The 27,509-nt window shown below is 38.6% G+C and overlaps 1 protein-coding gene across 4 annotated transcripts in view; it reads right to left on the reverse strand.

Annotated features, from left to right (window-relative positions):
• cdk17 (cyclin dependent kinase 17) overlaps positions 1-27,509 on the reverse strand; it is a 227,588-nt gene that overhangs the window by 119,915 nt on the left and 80,164 nt on the right. For all 4 annotated transcript variants that reach the window (XM_060843053.1, XM_060843052.1, XM_060843055.1 and 1 more), the window contains one exon: positions 18,428-18,576. In XM_060843053.1, the coding sequence (XP_060699036.1) occupies positions 18,428-18,554 (127 nt within the window). In that variant the 5' untranslated portion in view covers positions 18,555-18,576. The remainder of the gene's footprint in view (positions 1-18,427; positions 18,577-27,509) is intronic.

Here is a 27,509-nt window from a genome sequence, read left to right on the forward strand (position 1 = left end):
AGACATGGACTGCTTTATTATGTGAGGAATGGGAACGTGGTAATGAACATTTTGCAATCATCAGACATTATGCTAAACGGAAGGTAACTGAAGAAGCTGTTTAAGAATAGTTGGGCCGAAGACACTAACGTGAGGAACTCCTGCAGTAGTGTCCTGGAGTTGAAATGATTGGCCTCCAACAACCACAATCATCTTCCTTTGAGCCAGATGAGATTCCCATTGACTCCACTTTTGCCAGTGCTCCTTAATGCCACAATCAAGTTCAGCCTTGATGTTGAGAGCAAAAACTCTCATCTCCCCTCTGGAAGTCAGCTCTTTTATCTACATTTGAATTGAGGCTGTAATAAGGTCAGAAACTGGGGAGCCCAGGCAGAAACAAAATTGGGATCAGTGATCAGGTTATTGCTGATTAGATGCTGCTCGATAGCACTGCTGTTGATACCTTCCATCACATTACTAATGATTGAGCTATTTAATGCGGGTGGTTACTGATCAGTTTGGACTCGTTCTGCCTTCTGTGTATAGTACACACCTGACAGACTTCCACATTGTCAGGTAAATGCCAGTATTGTACCCTTAATGGAACAGTTTGGCAAGGGACGTAGCAAGCTCTGGAGTACAAGACTTCAGAACTATTGCTGGAATGTTGTCACGGCACATAGTCTTTGCAATATTGAGTGCCTCCAACTGTTTCTTAATAGGATATGAAGTGATTTGATTGGGGCAAAGGCTGGTAATTGTGATGTCGGAGACCTCTGGAGGTGGATGAAATGGATAATCCACTTGGCAGCTCTGGCTGAAAACTGCTTCAAATGCTCTGGTCTTATTTTTAACACTGATGTGCTGGTATCAGTGAGAATGGGGACATTTGTACAGCCCTCTTTTCCAGGGATTGCTTAATTGTCCAACACCACTGGATGTTGCAGAACTGCAGTACTTAGATTTGATCCATTGGTAATAAAATTGCTTTACTTTATCATTTAGTGCTGATGCTGTTTGGAATGCAGATAGTCTTGTTTTGTAGCTTCCTCAGGTTGACACCTCTTTTTATAGTATGCCTCATGTGCACATGGCAAGCCCTCCTGTGCACTCCATTGAACAAAAGGTTGATTGCAAGGCTTTACAGTAATGGTAGACTGGGGGAATTTGCTGGTCCATGAGGTTGCAAATATGTTGGAATATAATTCTGCTGCTGTTGATGGCCACAATGCCTCATGCATGCTCAATTGAGTTGCTAGATCTGTTCTAAGTTCAATTGATTTAGCACAGTGATAGTTCTACTCAACATAATATAAAGTACTCTCAATGTGAAAGCAGAACTTTGTCTTCACAAGGACTGCACAGAGCTCACTCCTACTGGTGAGGATAAGGTCAAGGATGCTTTTCCCCCTTGTCAATGCCCTCAGCACTTGCTACAGACCCAGTCTCGCAGAAGTGTTCTACAGAACTTGGCCAGCTCTATCAAACTTGCTGGTTCTGAGTCACTCTCGGTGGTGGACATTGAAATCCCCACCTAGAGTCCATACTGTGTCCTTGCCACTCTCAATTATTCCTATTGTTCAATATGGAACAGCACTGATTCATCAGCCATGGGAGCAAAGTATAGCTCCTTGCCCATGTTTAATCTGGTGCCATGAAACTTCATATTGTCTGAAATCAATGTTGAGGTCTCCCAGGGCAACTCATTCCTGACTGTATATACCATTGTGCTGCCATCTCTGCTGGGCTCATCCTGTCAGTGTTACAGGGCAGCACAGTGGCTCAGTGGTTAGCACTACCTCAGTGCCAGGGACCCAGGTATGATTCCAACCTTAGACAACGGTCTGTGGGGTTTGCACATTCTTCTCCTCTGTGTGGATTTCCTCCAGGTGCTCCAGTTTCCTCCCACAATTCAAAAATGTGTAGTTTAGGTGAATTGGCCATGCTAAATTCCCCATGGTATTAATGGATGTGTAGATTAGGTGCATTAGTCAGGGGAAATGTAGAGTAATAGCGTTGGGGAATGGGTCTGGTGGGATACTCTTTGGAGAGTCAGTGTGGACTTATTGGGCTAAAGGGCCTGTTTCCACACTGTAGGGATTCTATGATTTCCAAGGATGGCAATAGCGGTGTACACAACATTGTCATCCTTGAGGAATTCTATGCTACTGGAAACAAAACGATTTGCGAAATAGCAGAAAATAATGGTAGTAATGAGGGTTTTGGGAAACTGGAACTCTCTGTCTGTATGGGTTGTAGATGCAGATAACATTTTAATAGTATTTAAATATCCACTTATGATGCCAAGATATACAAGGTTATGGGCTAAGGGCTGGATAATGAGATTAAACGAGATAGGTAGTTGTTTTTGACTGGCGCAGACTCGATGGGCCAAAAAGGCCTCTTTCTGTGCAGGAGAGCTCTATGACTATGCTTCTAAAACTGAAAATAATCAAGATAAATTCTTATACTAAATGAAGCTGAATGTAGAATACAACCATACAATCACAGAGCACAATAAATATGCGGAGTTAACAGTGATCCCAAAGAATGAAATTTTGCCCATTTTAATAATTACTACCAGCAACCAAAATTATGAAGATTTTGAAGGTTTTTGTCTTTCAACAGATGTTGGCAAATTTGGATATACGCCATCTAAAACACTCTACATCTGGTGCAAAATAAGTGGTTTAAACCTGGTTAGTTCGCAGCTTTTGATCAGATTACTGCAGCAAAAAGCCTGTCAGCAGACCAAAGCAGTATTAAAAAGCTAAACTCTTGGATGCAGTTTACTACAGAAAGAAGCCACAAAGAAGGTATTATTCCATGTGTGTTTAGGTTAAAAGAATTGAAAACATGTAAAGTAAAAATTACAAAATAAGTCACCTCAATAATGTAAAAAGCATATTTTTTAAATGAAGCCAATGAACACAAGAAATAGACAAGTTTAAAAAGACAGTATTCTTTGACTTAATTCTTCCAAGAAAGTTTTGTACAAAGTATCCAAATTAATATTTTACCTACAAAGTGGAATTGATCTTTGTACTGTATTGCATCAAATTATATTTTTATTCAGGATTTACAGCATTTGAAAATAAAACTAATCTCTCACGTCTTGTTTCTCCCATTATGATTGTTCTATTGGGGTTGCCAATAATGAAAGTCCCATCTGCTTCAGAGGTATGTAGTAATATCTCTGAACAGACAGATTGGAGAATATCTACAATAATTTGGTGCTGGCTCAGTAAAGTCAATAAAGTTTCTCAAGACATCTGAATGTACTAAGCTGATAAAACATATAATGTATGCTGAATTGTTCAATAACTTTCACAGCACTGAGCTGTTTTGCCCTAGCATATCGAACTTCCAGCTGAATTAATTATTTGTTTGACATATTTCAAAACATCTCAAATTATATATTTTTATCATGGTTAGGAAGACCCCAGTTTATGAAGTGTTCTAAGGAATCATCAGGTAAGAGACACCAATTTCACCAAGGAAAACAGCAAAGCTCATAAATTGGCTTTAACCAAATTATCCTCAATAATGACACTGGTGACAAGACAAATGGAGATTAGGAAAATTATGACAATAGTTCTAGGGACTTGGAATTTCACTTAGATAGATAGATTCTATCAAGTGGGACTGTTCCTTTGGAGAAATGGAAGTTGAGAGGAGATTTGATAGAGGTATTCAATACATAAGGAGTAAAATAGGGAAAACGTTTTCATTTGGTGGAAGGATCAAGAACAAGATAGCACAGAGTTAACTGGTAAAAGAAGCAATGGTAATGTGTGGTTAAAAAAAACCTTTTCATGCAGCTAGTCGTTTGGATCTGAAATGCACAGAGAGGGAAGTGTGGAGGAGACAGGTTCAATCAAATCACTCAAGAGGGAATTGGATTGTCTGAAAAGCAATAGATAAGGTAGGGAAATGGCTCAGTTTGAGTGTTGGCACAAAGCTGAATGGCCTCCTTCTGTCCTGTTGCCATGTGATTCGAGCAGACTAACAGAATCTCACAAAGAAATGTTGAGATGAGAAATATTTTTACATATGATATACATGAAATAAGATGGAGAAACAGAAGACAATAGGAATAAAAACGAATGCAACTGAAGCAGACAAAAAGGGAACTCCCACAAAAATGAACTGAAATGACGTTTACACTCATGAACAGTTTCCTTCAACTCAAAGTTAATTTAACTTTGCCTATCAGTGAGACAAACACAGAAACCCACTTGTGCCATTTCATACAGGGGGTCAAAGAGAAGAAAAGTGTTGGGGTGGTGGGTAGGGGGTGAGGGAAAAAAATCGACAAAGCACTAGAGGGTGAGGTGCAGGGTGAAAATCACGTAAAGGGAAGCTGTAGTCTAATATCAACATGCTAAGACAAAGAATCAGAGTTTATAGATTAGGAGCATAACTTTGACACAGGGAAACCGACAAATTGTGACACAGAAGTCTCAAAAATTAAAGCAAGAGTGAACTCATGCCATTAGTGGAAGACAAAATTATTTATGTGCTATCATATACTCAGAATTAAAAACAGTGATATAGTGTAATTATATATTGATGAGTTTCATCAGCTGATTATTGATGATAAGCTTGACAGACTGTTAATAGTGCACTGGATCCTTATAAATGCAAGGAAGTTTTGCAGCTTAAAATCAAAGCACAATTACATAGTTATTACAAATTTGTTATTGCTGTGCTTTCAAATTAGTAGCGTTAAATCAATTTCTTTTAAATACATTACCCTGGACATTAAAAATGTAACTCATTTGACAGCATTTATGAATTAACATGTAGCAACGCTCATTCCTCAGGATATCTATTACATTGCACACACAAATGACCATGTATAAGATGATGCTTTTAGAAAAGGAAATGCAGAAAAACAGTACTATTGTAATATTCTATTAAGCTTTATTATTTTCCATTCTATTATATTAATATGCATAATCACTTCATTATTCTCAATTAAACTGTAAAAGAGATTTGTAACTGGTGCTTTTTAAATAGAAGGTCTCCTCTACAGATCATTAATTTAACTTCAAATCAACATTTAAATAGGAAGCAGCCACGTGCATGCTCTCATTTCCTTTGATTCATCTTCTGTCGTGGTTTTCCTATTTAGTAAACAATTCTGGGAAATTTTTAATAGAGTCATCTAAATCCATCAATCGTGAATCTGTCAGATTGTTACAGCTGTCACATATTTTTAGAAGCTATAGTGGTTGATTGAGCTTGGATTATCTCAGGTGGTATCAGTATCTGTGTTCACCTTACGCCACAGAAATTGTCATGGAAGTAGTCTTTATACTAATTTACTGAGAAGCAAACAGTCTATTCAGCAATAAATTTGCTCTCATCAATGTTCAATAACATGCTTGTTTCTACCATTTCCTGAGAGGTCTAACCATTGTATTTACATTGGGGCACCGATAATACTGGCAGTAGACTCAGTGCAGCAACATAGAACTCATTTAGTCTGTCCTTGGTGTTTGACATGAAACTGTACTGTAATTTTAAACGTTAGAATAACTCCACACATTGCTTTACAGTGGAAACAAGGTATCTTCCTTCTCTTCAGTCCAATGTTTACTTGTTACTGTGCAATGGATCTTAGCAAAGAACACTAATATAGATTTTCCCTTATGGGAAATGTTTAGCGACAAACCATTAAATCACTGGAGAAAAGATATACTTCAATAAAGATGCAACCTGAATAAAGTACCAATATTTTGAATATAGCATTGGTGTGAAAGTCATTAGTTGGTCAGATGAAATGGCCAATCTTAATTTTTATTTAAAAAAAACAGGCATGTGGCTCTTCCCTCCCTCATGTTGACAGTCAAATATAGACTTAATAAAGGAGATATGACAATGGAAAAATATATTGCTACGCCTCAATATGTGAAGGTAAAATTCATCAGTATCACATTCAGCTGTGGTATTAAACCAGAAAGATTCAACAAAAATTACAAAGTTAGATCACAGTTCTGGATTAAATGTCAGTTGGCTAGCAACATTCTTCCAATCATATCTTACTTATTTATCTTGCCAAAGAACCCTGTCAAAGTACATATGGTTGAAATAAAATTAAAGATGTATAGATTTAAATACAATACATAAAAGTCATTAATTATCTGTAATTTATTGCATATTAATGCCAAACTAATATTAACTTTGTAATTTATAATAAATACTTTTAAATAGACAGTGAAAGTTCACAGAAAATTAGTTATACCTAAAAGTGTAGCTGGTGACTGCTGTAAAGTTCAGTTAGAGAAATTTGGACAATAAGACTAGATAATATGACTTTAAACAGTACCCTAAACAGCTCTGCTTCATGTAATCTTGCAGGAAAGTTCACAAGAATGAAACACATCTGAGATTGTAAGCAATGTTGTTTCTTTGGGTTAAGTGTCCTATGCCCAGAGAGAAAAAATAACAATGAAAATTTAATAATCCAGTCTTTGTAAAGTGAATGCTAAACTACATCATAACTTTATGACTGATGTCAAATATAATTGTTGACTTGGGTGGCAACTGCTTCAATATCAAATGGACAATGGAGTTGGGGGTCAAAGCTGCACTTCAAGCTGAGTTTATGCTGGTTTATCTCATTGCAAGGTATAATCAGAAACATGTGTTGTTGCCTTCTTTGAAATTTTAGGAAAGTACTTCCGCACTTTTCAGTTGCAAATAGTAACATACACTTAGCCAGTCAGAGTGAAATGGGAGAAAACAGCATTTTGTTTTGAGGACATGGCAGCATTACTCAGTCTTGAACACTGTTTTCCTTAATAACTACATGTCTACAACAGCCTACTGGTCTATCAGAGTTAAAACGAGGTTACCAAAGTAAGGTCATGCAGCATAAAGTCACTTGTTTGGTAGGTGGAAAATAGTGATACTCATATAGGAGAAAGTTAATAAATATTCATGAATCACAAGACACAGTTACCAACACTGCTTCAAGCTCCAGTGCGTAGACAGTGGTTATTAGTGTAGAAACAGATATTAAGAAACATATATCGAACATGTAACATGAATTGAAAATAACACCGTAAAGTACTGTCACTGAGACCAACTGCAGCTTAAAACTGTACTTTGTAGTTTTATATTTGGTAACAATTTGTTTTCCTTGCTAAATTTTCCCCCATTCATTTTAATGATCAGTGCAATGAAGAGACCTTCCTTCATTTTATTCACTTGACGCTTGTACTAGATGCATTATAAATCCGATTTTAAAATCACAGAATCCCTGTAATGCAGAGAGGGGACATCTGGCCCACCGGGTCCGCACCAATCTTCCGAAGAGTATCCAACCATAGATAGGCACACATCCTATTTTCCAACCCCACATTTACCATGGCCAATCCACCTAACCTGCACATCTTTGGACTGCAGGAGGAAACCGGAGCACCCAGAAGAAACATGTACGGACACAAGGAGAATGTGCAACCTCCACACAAACAGTCGCCTGAGGCTGGAATCAAACCCGGGTTCCTGGTGCCGTGAGGCAGCAGTGCTAACCACTAAGCCACCCTGCCTCCTTTTACGATCTTCTCCAGAACAAAATTAGTTGTTACTTCTAATGTTACTTTAATTGTTTTAAAATCAGACATTTGATTATCTGATTGAAGCAAGGGTAAGGTAAGGAAAAACCTTTTGAGTCAGCTGGTTTAGGTGTGGAATGCACTATTTGGAAGTGTGGTGAAGGCAGGTTTAATTGTGGCATTCAAGAGGGTATTGGATGGTTATTTGGATAAAAATAAAAGGGGGAATAAAGCAAAAGATTGGCATGAAGTAATGATGTTCATTTCTTGAGCTGATGACAGGCACAATAAGACAAATGGCATCCTCTTGCACAGTAACACTTCTGTGATTCAGTCTTCCGCTTAACTGCTGGGCTTGTAATTATCACAGTGTTGCTCGTACGCAGCAGCTTTTATGGATGCATTGTACACTTGCTATTTAAGGCTATTAGTTCTGGTGCTCACTAAAATACAATCATGAAATAATTAACTCTTGTAGCAACAATGTTGATTTCATTATTTGTTCTGAGTGTGGGCACCATGTATTGTTCATTCCTAGTGCCCTTAAGGAGGTGACTGTGTGCTACCCTTCTTAAGCCATTGCAAATTAAGGGGTGCAGGTGTTACCCAGAGTGCTAATTAAAATGGAGCACTTGGAGTTTGACCCAGCTACAGTGAAGGAACAGCAATGTAATTTCAAGTCAGGAGGGGAACTTGCATATGGTTGTGTTCCTATATATCTGCTGTCCCTGTCCTTTTCAGTAGTGGAGATCATGGGATTGCGAGATGCTGTCAAAGGAGCTTTGGTGAGTTACTGCAGTGCATTTTGTGCATACTACACAGCTGGCACCATGTGTCAGTGGTGGAGGGAGTGAAATCTCTTAAGCAGTTAGAAACACAGTTAAACAGATAAAAACAAATGGTACCAAATAAGCCAAGTTGAAAGGATGTCAGTCCTTAAAGAGACTAAACGTGGTGATGGGTGCCAATCACGTAAAGTAAATTGCTGCGAATGAGTGGTACTAATGCTGTACTCATCCAGGCAAGCAAGCAGATTCCATTAAACTTCTGATTTCTGCTGTGTAAATTGGACAAGCAGTGGAAGAGTGGAGGAAAGTTACTCCCTGCAGAATTTTCAGTCTCTAACCTACTCTTATAACTAGACAGTATTTATACGTCTGGTCCAATTCAGTTTCTGGGCAGTGATAGCCTTCAACATATTGATATAGTGGAGGATTCAGCGATGGTAATGCCACTAAATGTCATAGGGACATTCGATTCTGTTTTGAGAATGTCATTGCCTGTAAATATTACTTGCAAATTTACAGCCCAAACTAGAATGTTGATCAAATCTTGCTGTGTATGGGCACGTGTATTTGAGGAATAACAAATGATGTTAACCATCATGAAAATGATCACTATCATCCCCTCCAACTGATGGAGGGAAGGTCATGAATGAAGCTGAAGATGGTTTGGCCAAGGATACTACTCTGCAGAAGATATCCTGGAACTCAGATGATTGACCTCCAACATTCACAACCACTTAAGAACATAGGAGCAGAGTTAAGCTATTCACCGAAGGGTCTGTTTCCATGCTGTATATCTCTATGACTCTAAATCTGCTTTTATCATTGCTATGTTTTTCAACCCCATTCTTTTGGCTTCACCCTGTAATCCGTCATCTCCTTACTAATCAAGACTCTATCTATCTCTGTCTTAAACACACAAAGACTTGGCCTTCACAGCCCTCTGCATCAATGAGTTCCTCTGGCTGAAGAAATTGCTCATCATCTCAGTCCTAAAGGGTTGTCCCTTTACTCTGAGGCTGTGCCCTCAGGTCCAAGTCTCTCATACTAGTGAAAACATCATCGACCATATCCATTCTAAACAGACCTCTGTGTACCCTCAATGTTTAATTTAAAGCTTACCCACACTCCCTCTAATCCTTTTAAACTCTGAGTACAGACCTAGAGTCCTCAGCTGCACTTCATATGACAGGCCTTTCCCCATTTAGAAAATAGTGTATACCTCTCTATTCTTCTCACCAAAATGTATAACCTTAAACTTTGACACACTGTATTCTATCTGATAGTTCTTTGCACACTCACCTAGCATGTCCAAATCATTCTACGGTCTACCTGATGCCTCAACATTACCTTGCATCCATCTATCTTGTGTTATTTGTAAACTTAGCAACAATGCCCTCAGTTCCTTCATTGAGATCGTTAATGTATAATGTGAATAGTTATGGTACCAACGTGGACTCCTGCAGAATTCCACTTGCCACCGACTGCCATCTTGAAACAGACAACTTTATCCCTTCTGCTTTCAACCATTTAGTCAATCCTATATCTATGCTAGTACCTTGCCCGTAACGCCATGAGCTCTTATTTTATTTAGCAACTGCCTGTACAGCACCTTGTCAATCCAAATAGATCATGTCCACTAGCTCTCCTTTGTCCAACTTACTTGTTACCTTCTCAAAGAATTCTAGCAGATTAACTCATTAAGTCTTCGCAAGCTGATTAGACTAGCTACCCAATCCAATTCTACTTTTTAGCATCAAATCCATGGACTTGCAGATTAGAGTGCCTCAGATGCAGTTTCAAACTCTTTATAAATGAATGGAAGGTTTCCCAACTCAACCATCGAACTGCGCAGTGGATTCTAGACACCCACCGCCCTCTGGATTTCTATTGATTCCTACCTCGCAACAGGTCACTGATGCCATCAAATGCTGCCTTGATGTCAAGGACAGTAACCTTACAATACCTACAGGCAAAAATAAAATCACAACACCAGGTTACAGTCCAATGAGTTTATTTGGAAATACAACCTTTTGGAGTGCTGCTCCTTCGTCTAGTAGCTACTAGCTACCTGACAAAGGATCAGTGCTCCGGAAGCTTGTATTTCCAAATAAACCTATTGGACTATAACCTGGTGTTGTGTGATTTTTACTTTGTCCACCTCAGTCCATCCAAATCAGAAATACGTCTGGGGTCAGGTCATTTGTTCATATTTGGATGAAGGCTATAATGACGTTAATACTAGAACCAAATGAAGCTACTATCATTTTGCTGATGATGGAGCGCAGACTAGGTCAGTAGTTGGCTGGGTTGAATTTGACCTCTTTTTAATGGACAGGGTACACTAGGAAATTTTCCACACTGCTCAGTGGATGTCAATGATGAGGCTCTACCAGAATAGTTTGCCTAAGGGGTGCAGTAGAAGTCTTCAGTACTTTTGTCAGAAAATTATCAGGGCCCATACTCTTTCAAGTATCCAGTGCCTTAGGTGGTTTCTGACAGCACCTAGAATGAATTCAATTGACTGCAGACTGTGATACTGGAAACATCAGGTTATGCTGGGCGACACGGTGGCTCAGTAGTTAGCACTGCTGCCTCACAGCACCAGGGTCCCAGGTTTGATTCCAGCCTCCGGCAACTGTCTGTGTGGAGTTTGCACATTCTCCCCGTGTCTGCGTGGGTTTCCTCCGGGTGCTCCAGTTTCCTCCCACAATTCAAAGATGTGCATGTCAGGTGAATTGGCCATGCTAAATTGCCCATAGTGTTAGGTGCATCATTCAGAGGGGAAATGGGCTGGGTGGGTTATTCTTCGGAGGGCTGGTAAGGACTGGTTGGGCCAAAGGGCCTGTTTCCACACTGTAGGGAATCTAATCTAATGCTACATCACCCATTCAGTAGTTCTGGATGAAATTAGGCTTTCTGTCTTGCATATATAGGTGTTGCCCATATAACCATCACAGCACTCCATCACCCACCCCCACTTCTCATCATTGAGGATTTGAGGGTTTTGATATTTCCTCCTCCTGTTAGTTGTTTAATGTTCCACCACCATTCACAATGTGATAGGACTGCAGATCTTACCTGTTGATTGTGGAGTCACTTGTAGAATCTGTCTATCTCATGCTGCTTATGCACTTTGACACATTCATAGTCCTGAGATGTAACTGGACTGAGTTGACACCTTTGGTTTGAAGGTGATGGTAGAATGGGGAAATGCCAGACTACGAGGTTACAGACTTTGTTTGAGTAGAATTCTGGTAACCTACAACACCTTGTGGATGTCTAGCTTTGAGCTATTTGATCAGTTCAACATCTATCCTGTTTAGCATACTACAACAGAGGCTATCCTAAGTTGAAAATAGAGTTTTGTCTCCACAAGGACTACGTGATGGTAACCACAATTATAGATGGATACACCTGGGACATTATATTTGCGAGAATGCAAGTAAGTTAGTTTTTCCCTCTTGTTGGCTCTCTCCCCTCTTGCCATAAACCCCATCGCCCATCATGACTTGCCCAGTTTAGCCAGTATTGGTGCTACAATATGACTATTGGTGAACATTGAAGTCATCAGCCAGAATTTATTCTGTGTCTTAGTCACCATTAGTGCTTCTAATGAGTGGTGTACAACATGGAGTAGTGCTGAATCTTGAGCTTGTGGGGAGGGCAAGGGATGAGTAAGGCCCCATAGGTAGAATCAACTGGAGATTTTCTTGCCCATGATACCATGAGATGGGAGTCCAGTATCAATCTTTAGAAATCCTAGTAGAACTTCTTTTTAACTGTGCCACCACTTCTTTGAGTCTGTCCTGCCATAGCCAAGATTGTGATGGTGACGTACGTTATGATCCTGTGATTACATTGTTCAAAAACTGTTGTTTGGGATAGCTGTCCCATTTTGGCACAAGACTTCAGACATTAGCAAGGAGGACTTTTCATGCGGGCTGGATTTGCCATTGCCGTTCTAGTACAATATGATCCATTGGGTGTCATTCCTTTTCTTAAGCTCTGTAGCAGTAAAATACATCTGAGTGTTTTAATGTGTCCCTTCAGAAGACATTTAATAATATTGTCTGGAGTCATCAGGGAAGGATAGCAAATTTTCTCCCCTAAAGGACACAAGATACAACATTCTTGGATTTATTTCTCAGGGCAATATTGCTCACTCCCTCATGGCAAAATTTAAACAAAGCTTCACAGTTAATAGCTAATTATCATTAACTGGCGCATTAGCATTCTCCATGGCACACATGCATCAACGTCCACTTGACAACCAATCAGCTTTCTCCTCTCATACAGTACGAACATCGTTTTCCCTTTAACTTGATAATTCTTACAACTTGTTCTGATTTGAGCAACATGAAATATTGTAAAAGAAAAACCTTCTCAGCAATACCCAATTTCAGATTTGTTAACTGGATTCTAATTCCACCAAGATATGTCCCCGGAAAATGGAACTGTGCAAGTGTATGGATTAATAGTCCAGTAATATTATCATAATCCCACCACCTCCCATAGTTTGCTAATAAGATAAGGGTTTCTCTCCACCAGTTCAGGTGTTAAGTAGATTGCAAAGAGAATGCCCATGCTGTCAGTCCACTTTTGGAACCTGAAGTTAAATCCACTCACTCTAAAGATCAGTTTAAAAAATTAACACTAAATGCACTTGATTAACTTGGAACTTTCAGCACTGCCTACTCTGAAATCAATGGTGTCATCAAAAAGATGATGAAAGAGAAAATGAATATTTGCATTTACAAAAACAAGATTAATTTGCTAATATCTCGAATGGAAAATATATAACTAAATTGCACTTGCACACAATTCTAATACTAATTATCCTACCCAGCACTCCACAAATGACTGGTAGAAACACATTCAAGTAATTAACAACCTGATTTCTCAAATGTTCATAGCTACTGTTTTAAAGATTTTCAGAATAAATCTGTTTTAATTTGGATTGAATTTTGTTGTTCAAAACTAGTCGATGGCAACAGGCATTATTCCCTCAAATTATTTTCGGAGTGCACGGGAAAGTCATTTAAGTCAGCGTCACTTGAAATTTTCAGCACAGCTACATATGTGCAATTCCTAAGGAGCTGACTTGTGCACAAATGCTTGATTACTTGGAACATTGATTATAGTTAAAGGATGCACTGGAGTAAAAAAAATACACACTCTTAGCTAATAAATAAAATATCTAAAAAGCATTTGGTAGGCTAAAGAGACTTCTTAAGTTTTCCGAGTTCCTATGGTTCCACAGATTTTATCTTGGAATTCTACCTTGTAAACTACTCTTGTTCTAATCAGGCTTACATAAAAAAGTACTTAAATAAATACTGGAAGAGGGCAAAAGCAGAAGAATTTGAAGCCAGTCATCAACATCAAAGGAGAAAGAGAAAGAAGGATCCAGAAACACTCACAAATTTCCAAAAGAAAGAAATAAAGGAGGACCCTATGCTTCTGAACAAAATGAGGGGGAGGGGAATGGGGTCAGCTTCATAATTAGTGGAAGAGTGCAAGGTCAGTAGCTTCTCAAACAATACAAGAGAGCACAGGGACAGCAACTTCAAAAAGAGAACAGTGAACCCACATGAGAAGGACAGCAGGAGATAAAGCAAGAGGCAAACCTAATTCAACGTATTTTTATCTGCTAGGAGTGAAATGCACTGTCACAGGAAAACGGACAGCAGATTGGTGGATAGTTCTTCCATGTTATGTTTGATTGGTCAAGAGGTTGAAATCAACATACATGATTGCAGTTGAATAGTAGAGTTATCGTTTAAAATATTTAACATCCAAATTAACTAATTCAATAGAATAGATATAGCTCAGCAGGCAATGTGCAGCAGTTGTAGTATGTGAGAGCTGTGGCTGTCGATGCGATCCAGAGTGACCACATCGGCACTAAGTGGTATGTGTGTGTGTGCGTGTGGAATATAGGTGTGTATAGGTGGGACCAGGAAAGGATTTTGCTAAGTGCTAACAAACAGCTCAGAACCAAATTAAAAATCAGAACCATACAGATAATAATCTCCACATTACTACCTGAACCATGTACAAATTGGCATAGCATAAATAAGATTACAAAGTTAAATATCAGGGTTAAAAGATTAGTGTGGAAGAAATGTGGGTTCAGATTCAATCAGCACTGGCACCAGTACTGGAGAAAGACAGAACTATTACAAATTGAATAACTACAGTTGTAGATAGGGCTTTAAAGTCATCAGTGGAGCAGGAAGGAGGCTTCAATTGAAGAGTTTAAATACTCAAAAAGAAACGAGAAAACAGAGGCGTAGATTAATGAAGAGATGAACTATAATCAAAGTGTGAATCAGAGAATCCCTACAGAGTGGAAATAGGCCATTGGGCCCAACACGTCCATACCGACCCTCCGAAGAGTATCCCACACATACATGTTCCCCTATCCTACTCCTCTACATTTAGGAGAAAGTGAGGAGTGTAGATCAAAATCGAAGAGTGTGATGCTGGAAAAGCACAGTGACAGAAAAGATTGCAGTAATTAGAAGCAAATGTGGAGGATGCTGGAGAAGCTTAGCAAGTCTGGCAGCATTTGTGCAGAGAGAAACTGAGTGACAGTTTTAAGCCCAGTATGACGTCTTCAGACTGAAAAATGTTCGAAAATGTCTTTTTATGCTATTGACAGAAACAGAGAAGGAGCAAAGGAAACAGATGGAGTAGAGGCCCAGTGTAAAAAATCAGAGGGGTTGTCAATGGTGGAAAGAGAAAAAGTGATGTAAAATGGGTGCAAATTAAAGTGTGAAAGGAAGAGGATAGGTCCTCTCTACTGAAAGAAAAAGTAAACAACACAGGAACAGGGTAAGACTGGAAAGTGGGAGTTGGAGGAGAATATAAGGAAAATCAAGAACAGACATTGTGCAGTCAGTGTTTAAAGTTATGGAATTCAATGGTGAGACCTAGAGGCTGTAAAGTGCCTCAGCAGAAAATTCGGTGGTGATCTTCAAGCTTGCATTTTGCTTTGCTGGTACGTTGCTTTTGGCCCAGGACCAAAAAAACATTTAGACAAGCTGAGCCAGTGGGCAGTGGGCATAAAGTGGATAAATATAAGCTTATCCTGTTTGGTCACAAAAAACATGAAGCCAAATTAATATCTAAATAGTGATAAATGGAGAGAGACCTGGGTATCCTTGCACACCAATTGATGGAGGTAAGAATGCAGGTGCAGCAGGTGTTAAAGAAAGTAGTTTGTATGTTGATCTTCATAGCAAGAGGATTTAAGTGCAAGAGGAAGAGTGTCTTCTGCAATTATGCTAGGCCTTGGTGAGACCACACCTGGAATAGTGTGCACAGTTTTGGTCTCCTTGTCTGAGGAAGTTGTGCAGTGAAAGTTTACCAGACCAATTCCTCGGGTGGTGGGATTGACATGCGAGGAGAGGTTGAATCGGTTAGGATTAGAAGAATTAGAGGGACCTCACAGAAATATATAAAATTCTAACAAGATTAGACAGGGGAGATACAGGGAGGATGGTCTCAATGGCCCAGAACCAGAGGTCATAGGTTAAGGATACTGGGAAATAATTTAGAACTGAGATGAGGAGAAATTTCTACCCAGAGGGGCACAAGCTTGTGGAGCTTGCTTTCACAGAAAGTAGTTGAACACTGCATGATTTCAGGATATTATTATGGAAGTAGATAGAGCATTTGGGACTAAATGGATTAAAGGAAATTGGAGGGGGGGGGCGGGGGGTAAATAGCAGGGACAGGTTATTAAATTGGACGATCAGCCATTGTAACAATAAATGGCAAAGCAGGCCCAAAGAGTCAAATGGCGTACACCTGCTCTTATTTTCTATTTTTATGAAACGTTAGCATGACAGCAAGGTGGTTTATTGAAAAGGCAAGCATGATCTGGGTCATTTCTACTGACAAAGCAGGGGTGTTCTGCAAACCTAGTCTGATTAAATTTAAAGATGCATTCATAAAATACTGCCTTACCTGGAAAACATGTTTGAGGTCTTGAACACTTAAGAGGGAGGACATGTAATAGGCAAGTGTTACACCTATGATTACATGGAAAGTTGCCACGGGGGAGTCCGCATGTGTTATGTCTGATGGAGAACTGGATCAGGATACTGTGGAAGCAAGGCTACCTGCAGAATGCTTGCAGTGGAGGGGAGAAAAAAAAAATGGGTTTGGTGGGAAATCCTGCTTGAGGTGCTGAAAATGGCAGAGAATGGTCCTTTGAATGAGGAGACGACAAGGGTGGAAAATAAAGGCATGGGGAACTTTATGTTGTTCTGGGAAGGTGTGGAAGAGCATTGCGTAGGCAAAGAACCAGGAAATGAAGGCCCTGTTCACCAGTGGGGACAGTGAGGAAAAAGGTCTCTGAGAGTCAGCTCCACCAATAGTGACAACTGAACAGATGCTATTGAGATAGAAAAGCTGAGAGAATGGAATGCAGTAGAAATTAGAACTGGAGTAAATAGAAGTAGTAAGTCAAACTTAAGGCTCAATATCTAAATGCACACAGCATTATAACAAGATAGATGAGCTGACATCATTAATAGAAATTAATAACCCTTTGTCAGAAAGCTTTAACTCTGTTTCTCTTTCTACAAACGCTATCAGACCTGACTTTCTCAACCATTATGCTTTTGTTTCAGATTTCTTTTATTTTATTATATTTACAATGTTAAATGCCATTTAAATGCATGGCAAGTCAACTAATTTCACTGTCACTTTCAACTGCTCACTTTGCAAGTTCTAGCCTCCTCATGGAACACACGTGCTTTCCATTCTTACTTCTTCGAATGCTTTGACTATGAAGTTGCGAGCAGCCCCAATATTTCATCTTTTTTTCCAAGATATCCAATTCTTTTACCCATTTGTTTCAAATTTCCCAGTTCATACACTTAGACATTTTTGGTTACTTTATGCATCTAGGTGCTTATTTCATGGAACTGTACATTCATTCTAATATACCTGAGGTAGATCTTCAAAACAGCTATTCAGATACTCCCACTCCCCTGCTAATGTCCATAGTCTGTATTTTCACTCCTTTCTATTGAATTGATGTTTGAATGTCACAGCTCAAATCTATTTTCACTAGCCAAACAGAAAGTGCCTACAGACACCTTCTCAGCTCAAAGAAGAGCAATTCCAACTTCTATTGTTGTTCCAATAACTTGAGCCCTTCACGCTTGGAATGCTTCTAATAAACTGTCTCCAGACTGGAAACTGTAAAGAATGAAAGTGAGCTGATAACCCGGCATGGAGACCAATTTTTACATGGATATTTTTAGGTCTGTTCCTAGGAAACAAATGAGAATAACCTTTAAAACTGAGGGAGCATGAAGACAACACTCCTAATCCTCATATCTGCTCACCACCTCCACGGTTGGTGGAGGTGTTGGTGTTGAGCAGGCAGTACCTCAAACAGAATATTGAAAATGATTAACCATTTTCACTTGAAGACATAGCTCAAGGGGCCTGTCATCAACTGGTGTTTGGGCGTCTGGCAGTGTGCAGCCAAGTATCTCCAATCAAATTATTGCTGGATTCATATTGCAGCCGAGAGAGGATAAACCCCTACTGCAGTAAATGGAAAAAGTATGGCCACAGTTTTAAAAGCAGTTGGCGCTGGAACTTCCACTTCTCCACTGACCACAATTCAATGAACAGTATTTCAAGTGAGGGCTAACACATGATTTATAACAGCTTAGCAAAATGTCCTTACTTTTGCACTTTATGCCTTTATTAATGGAGTGATAATTTACTGTAGTCAATCAAGTAACATCTCTCAGAAACATGACAAGCTTTAAGCTTTTAACGGTGCAGAAAATTACATGAAGCAGAATAAATTTGACCAAAATTCACAGTCTGGATTGAATGACTAAAATTAACTTTTGTTTTCCCATAAATGATGAAGACTGCTGTGTCGTCTCAGTGTCTGATTTTAAAGTTACCTCAATGAAAAGCTTTTCATAAAGAATAGTTAGTGATTTATGTCCAGGATTCTATTCAAAACTGAATATTACAACAGACAACAATCAAATAAATCACTTAACAAATATTGCATTACGTGGATTCTAAACCTTTCCTAAAAAGGTAACTCACCATTATCTTTATTGCTATTTTCTTCAATGGTCATTTGCTCTGCAAGCTCAGACAGAGACTCATCAATTGTTTGGCTGCCTCGCAAGGTCAGAGAAAGTCGTCGCTTGAATTTTTTCATTTTTTCCATGAAATTCTTTATTCATAGAAGCCTGAAATTAAACATATTACTTTGTTAGTTGGCAGCTCATTTAATTCCACCAGTTAAAAAAATTGAAGGAAGTGCAGAATTCAGCTTCATTTCAACAAAGCAAATAAAACTTTGCTGGAAGTTCTTTACTTCATATATCAACTGAAACAAAAAATACTTACATATTGTCATTGTTATCTGAATTTACAAGACTTTCCCAAATCACTGAAGCTCAAAAGAATTTACAGAAATTGGAAAAGTCTTTCTCCAGAGGGCATATCAACCCAAGAAATCCAAGGTGTGGACTGTTTTCAGACATTTATCCCATTCTAGCCAAAATTGCCACAAATAGGAATGGGAGATAAAATCCTGAAATCTGGTCCTGCACGTCATTTTTAAAGCTTTTTCATTTCTATTCCAATCTAGATGGTGACATGGTACTCTGACTTTCATCTCAGTTGATGCTAGAATCCAGTATTTGGAAGAGGTTTCAAACTAAGGAGGCCTCCCACATCCTCCCCTCCAGTATCTTCCCCATTTAAACGATCCCTGTGGCATCGTTTGCTGAGGAGTAAGATAGTTCTCAGGGTTCTGCCTGATACTCATCTTTCAACTCACTCCATCACAGATTATTAAATCACTTGCCTCATTGCTTTTGTTGTGCACATACTGACCATCTTATCTCCTTGCAAAGTAATAGTAACAACAGTTCAAAAGCACTTTTTTTGAATGGTAAACCACTTTGGGACCTAAATGGTGCAATATGAAGACAGGCTCATTGTTATTTTACAATGAAAGAAATAAAGCTTTATTCAATTAACATAATGAAAACTGGGAACAACAATGCTTCCCATTTGTTTTGACATCTGGATCAGGTCTTCAGCTCTGTGTAGCCTAGATTTTCAAAAAACAACAGAAGAATTGATAAGCATAAATAAATATACACTTAGGATCATGTTTTTGTTCTCCCCATTTATCACAATACCACACTGAACACACTGCACTTGCGCCTGAACAAAGTAGTATAAAACTGGTTTCAAACTGATCTTTAATGGTTAAGAATTGCATTATATCACTAATTGATTCAATGTCTAGCTGTCTAGTCTTCACTTCCCTGTCAGCCAATTATACGAAGTTTGGCTTCTTTATGCCAGTCAGTTTGACTACAAAATTATTACTTGCCACCTAACTTAGACAGAACTGTAAATTTAAGGAATTTCAGACATATCAGCAAAGGGATTAATACCTGTGAAGGCATATCCTGCTCACGCTGTGATTCAGGCTTTTCATAAGCACTCCCACTAAAACCATTTTGAAACATCTGCAGACCAGGACCTACCAATCCAACACAAGCTGACTTTGTTGGGTTAGCACACATTTACAAATCTTGTTACAACAGGACCCAGGGTAATGCTTTTCAATTTATTCTGGTTCCAGACGAGAACTCTAATTAATTAAGCTCCCCGCTGAAGAGGGATAAACATCCACTCTCTCAAATGGCCGCAACAAGGTTAACTTAAAATCGATTACTTGACTTGAGTTTATCTTCTTCCTAGACCCCAATTAACTTGTGTTTTAATAGGAGCCAATTTAACAAGTTGTACTTGAGTTAGCAAAGTACATTTAATAATTATTATCTGCGAAAAGAAATACTAACATAACACATGCCCCTATTTTTAATCTTTGGATAATTCCAAAAAAAAAGTTAAAAATGAACAATTTACAGAGCAGTATCGGAATTGTTTGTGAAGAGTGAATAGCTTAACATTATCGTTGTTAGTGATGGTTACTAGTATGTTTGACACTGGTAGTTGGAACAGTTGGTTTCACAATCCTTAGTTACAGATTGTTGAGATTCTGTAGTTCTAGTTTCTTTTGAGCACGACTGAATTCCAGCAAGGAGAGACGTTCCTTTTGTTTGACTGCTAGCAAGCTGACCTGTAGCACTTAGTGAGAATTTGGAATTGTTTTGCCACTCTGTACACTGTCAATATTCATATTGTTGTCCCATATTGTCTGATGCAGTATATGTATGGCTGTTCCAAATTCGGAGATAATCATTCTCGGTCTCATTTTTTGGCTCACAGAAGATCAATGATTTCCTATTTCTCCTGAATGTCCTTTCAGTTATCCTGACATTATAAGACTGGCTGATGTTTCTCTGATGACCAAAGTTTCTGACTTTATACCGAGGTTAACAGAGTTTTCACCATGTCTGGAATAGTAGCACCTCTGCAGCTTTTTGCTGTTGATATTTCCTAGATACTTTGCCTTTTTTATATGGTCAGATTATAATTGGCTTGAGATTCCATTCTGAATTATGTATATCTGTTTTTAAACCTCCTTTGTAATTCTGCTGGGAAGTATTCACTTCTTAATGACATTACTCTGTAACTAAATAGAGGTAATTTCTATTGTGTGGTTCTTGTGCATCATTGAATTCACAATTTTGACTTCTCTTTCTGCTTCTTCATTCAATTGAAGGTGAAGGTCTTATCACCCAGTTGATGCCTGCCTCCAAAGTGAACTTCCCAAAATTCTCGTCCATCAGTTGAAGTCCATTGTCCTATACTAATTCTTCCAGGAAACAGTGTACGACAAAGATCCTTTTCAGTGCTCTGATCATTAACACTGCCGTGGTTAAATGAAGTCTTGCCACTGTAGGACTAAATACATCTATCTGCTAAAGATTCTAATCTGTTTTACGAGCCTTTTTCATCACTTCTTTGGAAATCTTGATGAAAGCATCGGCTCTGTTGGCACTTGGTTATGTATGGGACACAGCCGACAACAAAAGGTTGCCTTTCGGAATAATTGGTCACCACACAAGGTCTTCCAGTTACTCTTTTCTATATCCTCTCAACAGGTACAATATTCTTTTCATACTGTTGTACCACCCTACTTCTAAATTAATTGCACTAATTTATGAATTTGCAAAATTACTTCAACAAGGGTACAATTTTTCTGAGGACTTCTTTTGGGATTTTCTAGAGGGCTACTTTTTGGTTTGCAGGACTTCCTTTTCATTTTCACTAGGTCACGTTGTGAATACAAATGTTATGTATGCATGTAGACATAGGCGGGTTTTAGATTACATATAATTTGAAAACATTGACTTTCTAGGCAGCACTCCATTTAAACGCAGCAGGTCAGGCAGCATCCAAAGAGCAGGAGAATCGACATTTCGGGCATGAGCCCTTCTTCAGGAATGCTTTTCCAGCAACACATTTTCAGCTCTGATCTCCAGCATCTGCAGCCCTCACTTTCTCCTCGAGCACTCCATTTAACTTTGTTTGACAGCATTCCATTCAACGTTTTTTGCAGCAAAACAACTGATACACAAAATATCACCCACTCCTTCATCAGGTGGTTGTATTCTGCCATCTTATGCATTAGTTAAATTAATTTTGTCTTAATCTATTTTAATTAATAAATCTCATCTCTGAATAAGCTTTAACACTGCTAGTAAAGCATGCAACAAGCTATTTGGAAGGCTAATGGAATGTTAGCCTTTCCCACAACAGGTTTTCAGTTGAGAAGTAGTGAGGTACTGTTTGAATTGCACTTGGAATCATATGTCAGTTTTAGTTTCCTTATCTCAGGAAGGATATCACTGCAGTAGAGAGGGGCAACAAAGGTTGTTTTGAGGATGTCAGGACTGTCCTGTAAAGGCAGTGGGCAAATTGAATCCGTATTCTCTAGAATACAAAATACTTAAAGGGATGGATAGGGAAGATGGTGAGCAAGTTGTTTCTCCTCATTGGGGAATGAAGAACCAGGGGACACGATTTAAAAACAAGGAGATATAATTTAGGACTGAGAATAAAAGATTTATTTTTAATTTAGAGTTGAGAATCTTTGGAATTCTCCACACTAGAAGGCTGTGGAAGCTCAGTCTATGAGTATGTTTAAAAGAGAGGTTGATAAATTTATGATTTCCAACAGCATAAAGAGTTATGTGGATAGTTTGGGTAAAAGGTTTTGAAATAAAAACATGTAGATCATTTTGCAGTTTCAATGTAAAATGATAATGTGGCTAGTAATCCAGGACTCCAGGTTAATGTTCAGGACACATTGGCTTTCATACCCAAGTGGCAGATGGAAAAATTTGAATTCAATGAAAATCGGGAATTAAAGCTAACTGAATGGTAACCATATAACTACAGTTTCAATTGATATATATGAAAATGTATTTCTTCTTGGGAAGTGGGTGTTGCTGGCTTGGCCTTTTGTCATCCATTACTAATCACTGTTTGCATTGTTTGGCTTGCTACAGCCATTTCAGAGGGCAATTGAGAGTCAACCACATGGCAGTACATCTGGCGTCATATACAGGCCAGACCAGGTAAACATGACAAATTTTCTTCCATAAAGGGTATTAGTGAACCAGATGGGGTTTTACAAGAATTGGTAGTGGTTACATGGGTCACCATTAGGCTAGCTTTTAATTCCAAATTTTCATTTAAATTTCACCATCTGCCACAGTGGAAGTCAAACCACATTCCCCAGAACATTAGCATGGATTTCTGAATTACTAGCCCGTAACACTACCACTACACCACCAACCCACCCTTAAAGTCCGCCCTGATTCATTTTACGGAAGGGAATCCACCCTGTTTACCCAATCCAGCCTACTCATACCTCCAGACTTACAGCAACGTGAATGACTCTTAACTGCCTTCTAGGCAATAAATACTGGCATAGTCAACGATGCCTTCACTCTTTCAACAGAAAAGGCTGGGAAGTGCAGGTGTCCAAAGGGAGCTGGGTGGTCTTCTCTATTACCCTGCTAAAGTTAGCAAGCAGATGCAATAACTAGTTAGAAAGGAAAACAGTTTGTTGGCATTTATTTCAAGTAAATTTGAGTAGAGGAGTTGTTGCAGTTGCACAGCATCTTGCTGAGACAATACAGGGGAGTAGTGTGTACAGTTTTGGTTTCATTACTTAAGGAAGGAGATGGGGGGGGGGGGGATCAAATGAGGTTCACTAGATTAATTCATGGGATGATAGGGTGATCTTTTGAGGAGGGATTGAGGAAACTGGGTCCATACTCCATAAGGTTTTCAAGGATGAATGGGAATCACATTGAAACTTACAAAATTCTTACATGATGCAACAGGGTGGATGCAGATAGACTGACTGGCTGAAAACGTGCTAAGACCAAGGATATAATTTCAGTATAAATGGTAGGCCTTCTAAGACTGAGACAAGAAAGAACTTCTTCATTCAGGGCTGGTGAATCTTTGGAACTCCCTACTCCAAAGGAAACTCAAATCACTGATCATGCTCAAGACAGAAATTAATTGATTTCTGTAGGTCAATGCATTAAGAGATATGGAGAAAGTGGCATTGAGGTAGCAGATCAACTATGACCTAACTATATGGCAAGACAGGCTCGGTAACCTTTTCCTAGGTTTCTATGCACAAGGTCAAAATATTATCCCTCATCTTATAAATCAATTGGCCTATAAAAGCAGTTTAAGACAATATGCACACTCACAATGTCTTCAAGCCATTGCTCATGCACCTTTAGAGATCAATGCACTATAATGCCAAGATCTTTCTCTACCTTTTTAAATGCTTCTCTCAAAATGGTGTACATTGGGTATTCGCTCTGCCCACAACCATAAGCAGACGAGGAGAAATCTCCTTTCGGAGGGCAATTAATCTTTGGAATCCTTTATCCCAATCAGCAAGCGAGATCAGGTCACTGAATATACTCAAGGAAACATCTGTCGACAATGAAGCTAACACCAATAAATGGTCTGCATGAAAGTGTCCACAATCTTAACACTTACATTAGTCTTTATGTGTGTAATTGTGCAGATTATATCCCAAATTACATCCAAATTATTGATAAAAACCAGGACAGATCTGCAAAACATGCACGATGAAATTCCAAGTTTATTGCAACAGTATTTTTCAAAATGGGTTTTGAGTGCACTCAGCACCACTCACCTTACACAATCCACCAAACAAAAACTAAATCTAAAACAGACTAAAAAATCTAAATCAATCTCCTTCTTTGTTTTAACCTGTTCTTGGATGTTACTGGTTAGGCAAGCATCCATTGTCATATGTTGGCTAGACCAGGTAAGGATGACATAAAACTAGATGGGTTTTTAACAACAATCAACATGGCTGCCATTAGGTTAGCTTCTAATTTAAGATTTTACTGAATTCAAATTTCACCATCTACCGTGGTGGGATTCAATGTCCCAGAACATCAGCCTGGATTTCTGAACTACAATTCAGTGACATTGCTATTATACCACCTCCTCAATACCTAATAAAGAACAATGGTCCCATCTGTAGGTGCTCACTAGTCACTGAACTGAAACAGAACAAAATCCATCTGTAATTGTTGTTAACCCACATTCTACTGTGCATCACATTATATGCTCTTTACATTTGCAGTAGTACCAAAGACTTTGACATTGCAGAAAAAAAAATCTTGCGCTCTACCTTACCAAAAGGATTTTTTTAACGAGTCAAAACAGGCAACATACTACTGAACTTCCCTCAACCGACACCTTGATGACTTCAAGATAGGACAATTAAATTTATAAGTAACAACCTCCTTTAACATTAGTAACAATTCTCTCATGAATCTGTCCCATGCCGGATGTCAAACTAATGAACTGATAAATATCAATTAAGTTCATCTTGGAACTTTCCTTCCAAAGTTGTGAACCATATTAGCCTCCTTCTAGGTTGGAAAATACAGGTTGGAGGCTTTAATATGTTCCAGTAGACATGTCTCATCTTCCAAAGGATCCTTGGATGGAAATTATCCAACTCAGTTGCTTTATTTTTATGCTCTTTATTCTATTAGTGTGGATGGGAGAGATCTCAGTCCAACTGTTTGATTTTTCTCCTCTTTAGTCTGTGAGCAGAGATTTTTTTAAAGAAAGTTTTATCTGTTCCAATTTTTGAAATAGTCTGCGATTTCACCAAATCCTCAGCTTGTTATATCCAATATAAAAAGTGATCAGGTACAAACTCATTTTAGAGTTAAACAGAAGTATGGCTTATTCATTTATTGAAACTCTGAATGCTTGTCACAACACAAACACACATACAAAGGTTGGAGGAAAAGTATTTTAAAACTAAAAATAACAATTTTTTTGGTTTTTCATTGGGGATGAGTGAGTCATTGACAGGACTAGCATGTTCCACCACCCCTAATTGCCCTGAAGAAGGTGGTGATGGACTGACTCTTGAACTGGTCCAGCCCTCAGGGTTTAGTGTCACCTACAACACTGTTAGGGAGGGAGTTGCAGGATATTTATCTAGATGCAGTGAAAGTGCAATATAATTCCAAGTCAGGATGCTGTGTGGTTGGGGGGATTTGCAGGTGGCGTTCCCATGTATCTGTTGCCCTTGACCTTCTAAACCACAGGGTTTGGAAGCTCCTGTCAAAGAAAGTTTAGAGAATAATTGCAATATACCTTGAAAATGGTACACATTGCTGCCAGTACGTGTCATGGCGAAGGGAAGAGATGTTGAACAATGCACTGGATGGGGGGCCAATCAAGCAGGATGCTTTGATCTGGATGGCATTGAGCTTGAATGTAATTGGAGTGACATCCATCCAAGCAAGTGAAGAATACTTCTTCACATTTGCGACTTGTGGCTTATGTCCTGCTGGTAGTGTACAGTTGTGTTTTTACAATAATCATGATAAGTTGCCAGATTACCATTATCCAGACAGCTTTATAGTTCAATTAATTTTATTCAAAGTTCACTAATTGGGTTTGACCCCCAAGGCATTTGCCCAGCCCTTTGGATTACAACTGCAATGACATTACTACTACTCCATTAATGTCCCAATTATGTTATTTCTTCTTTATATTAAAAAATGCTCTAAACTTTTGTGATAAACAATTGTATAATGCAGGGGTTTTCAAGGAGCATGCCATAAAAACTATGCAAGGTCTGCTGCTAAACCAATGTAAAAGAAATCTAAAACATTAATGCATTTGCTTCTTTAGCTTGTTGTATGCACCGTATTGTAAACTTCTCTAGTAAACCTCTAACTATAGTAGATGCAAGTAGATGCAATGTTTATGAGCAATCAATTCAGCTGAAGAAAGTGGGTGTGCCATGGAACTGTTTGGCTCATTGAACTGTGCCATGTTTCTGAAAAGTTTGGGAACAACTGGTGTACAATATCTACTGATAATATCTAAATTTGACTCTAAAATTAACTGCAAAAATATACTAAAACTGCTTAATTACAAATCCAAAACGTACGTTTCATCATATTGATTCAAAGGATAATAATGGATGTAGGTTTTTGGCTCAGTTAGTTCAAATACTGTCAACTGTGTACATGTGAGACGGAATGTAGTAATCCTTTATTTACCTTTTATCAGTTCAAACCCCTGTCTCCAGCTTGTGTGCCAACTGAATTTAAAGTAATACATCAAATTAAATTTCTGAATATACTTAGACACATTTAGGATCACCTCTCAGAGGTATCCTTTCCATACTGAAAATTTCAAGTTCCTCCATAGTTTTCTGATGACTCGAATTCCTAGCACTGGAGATCAGATGCAGCTGTTCTCTGAACAGTTTCTAACTTTTGACAACCAGAATTGGATGCAATTTTCAATGGTCCTGTCTGTCCAGAGCAAAGAGTACAATAATGACTCTGATTTAACTTTGTACTTCAACATTCTATTACTGTCTTTTTTTTGATTGCTATATTTAGGTAGAAACATTTTAGTCTAATCTTGAAACATCTCTTTCAACGTCACCTTCAGATAATTCAATGCTATTCATCAAATATGTACATCATTTATTTTTCTTTGAGTATGTAACTAATTTCATTTATATCAAATTTCATCAGTCAGTGCTTCACTTTTTTCTAGAGTTTAAAATCATTCAGCAAGTTTTGAGCTTCCATGATCGTTTGGTATAAGCTTTAAATTGGACTGCCCCACATAAACG

This window comes from Hemiscyllium ocellatum, chromosome 23 (genome assembly GCF_020745735.1).
Source record: "Hemiscyllium ocellatum isolate sHemOce1 chromosome 23, sHemOce1.pat.X.cur, whole genome shotgun sequence".
Taxonomy (NCBI): Eukaryota; Metazoa; Chordata; class Chondrichthyes; order Orectolobiformes; family Hemiscylliidae; genus Hemiscyllium; species Hemiscyllium ocellatum.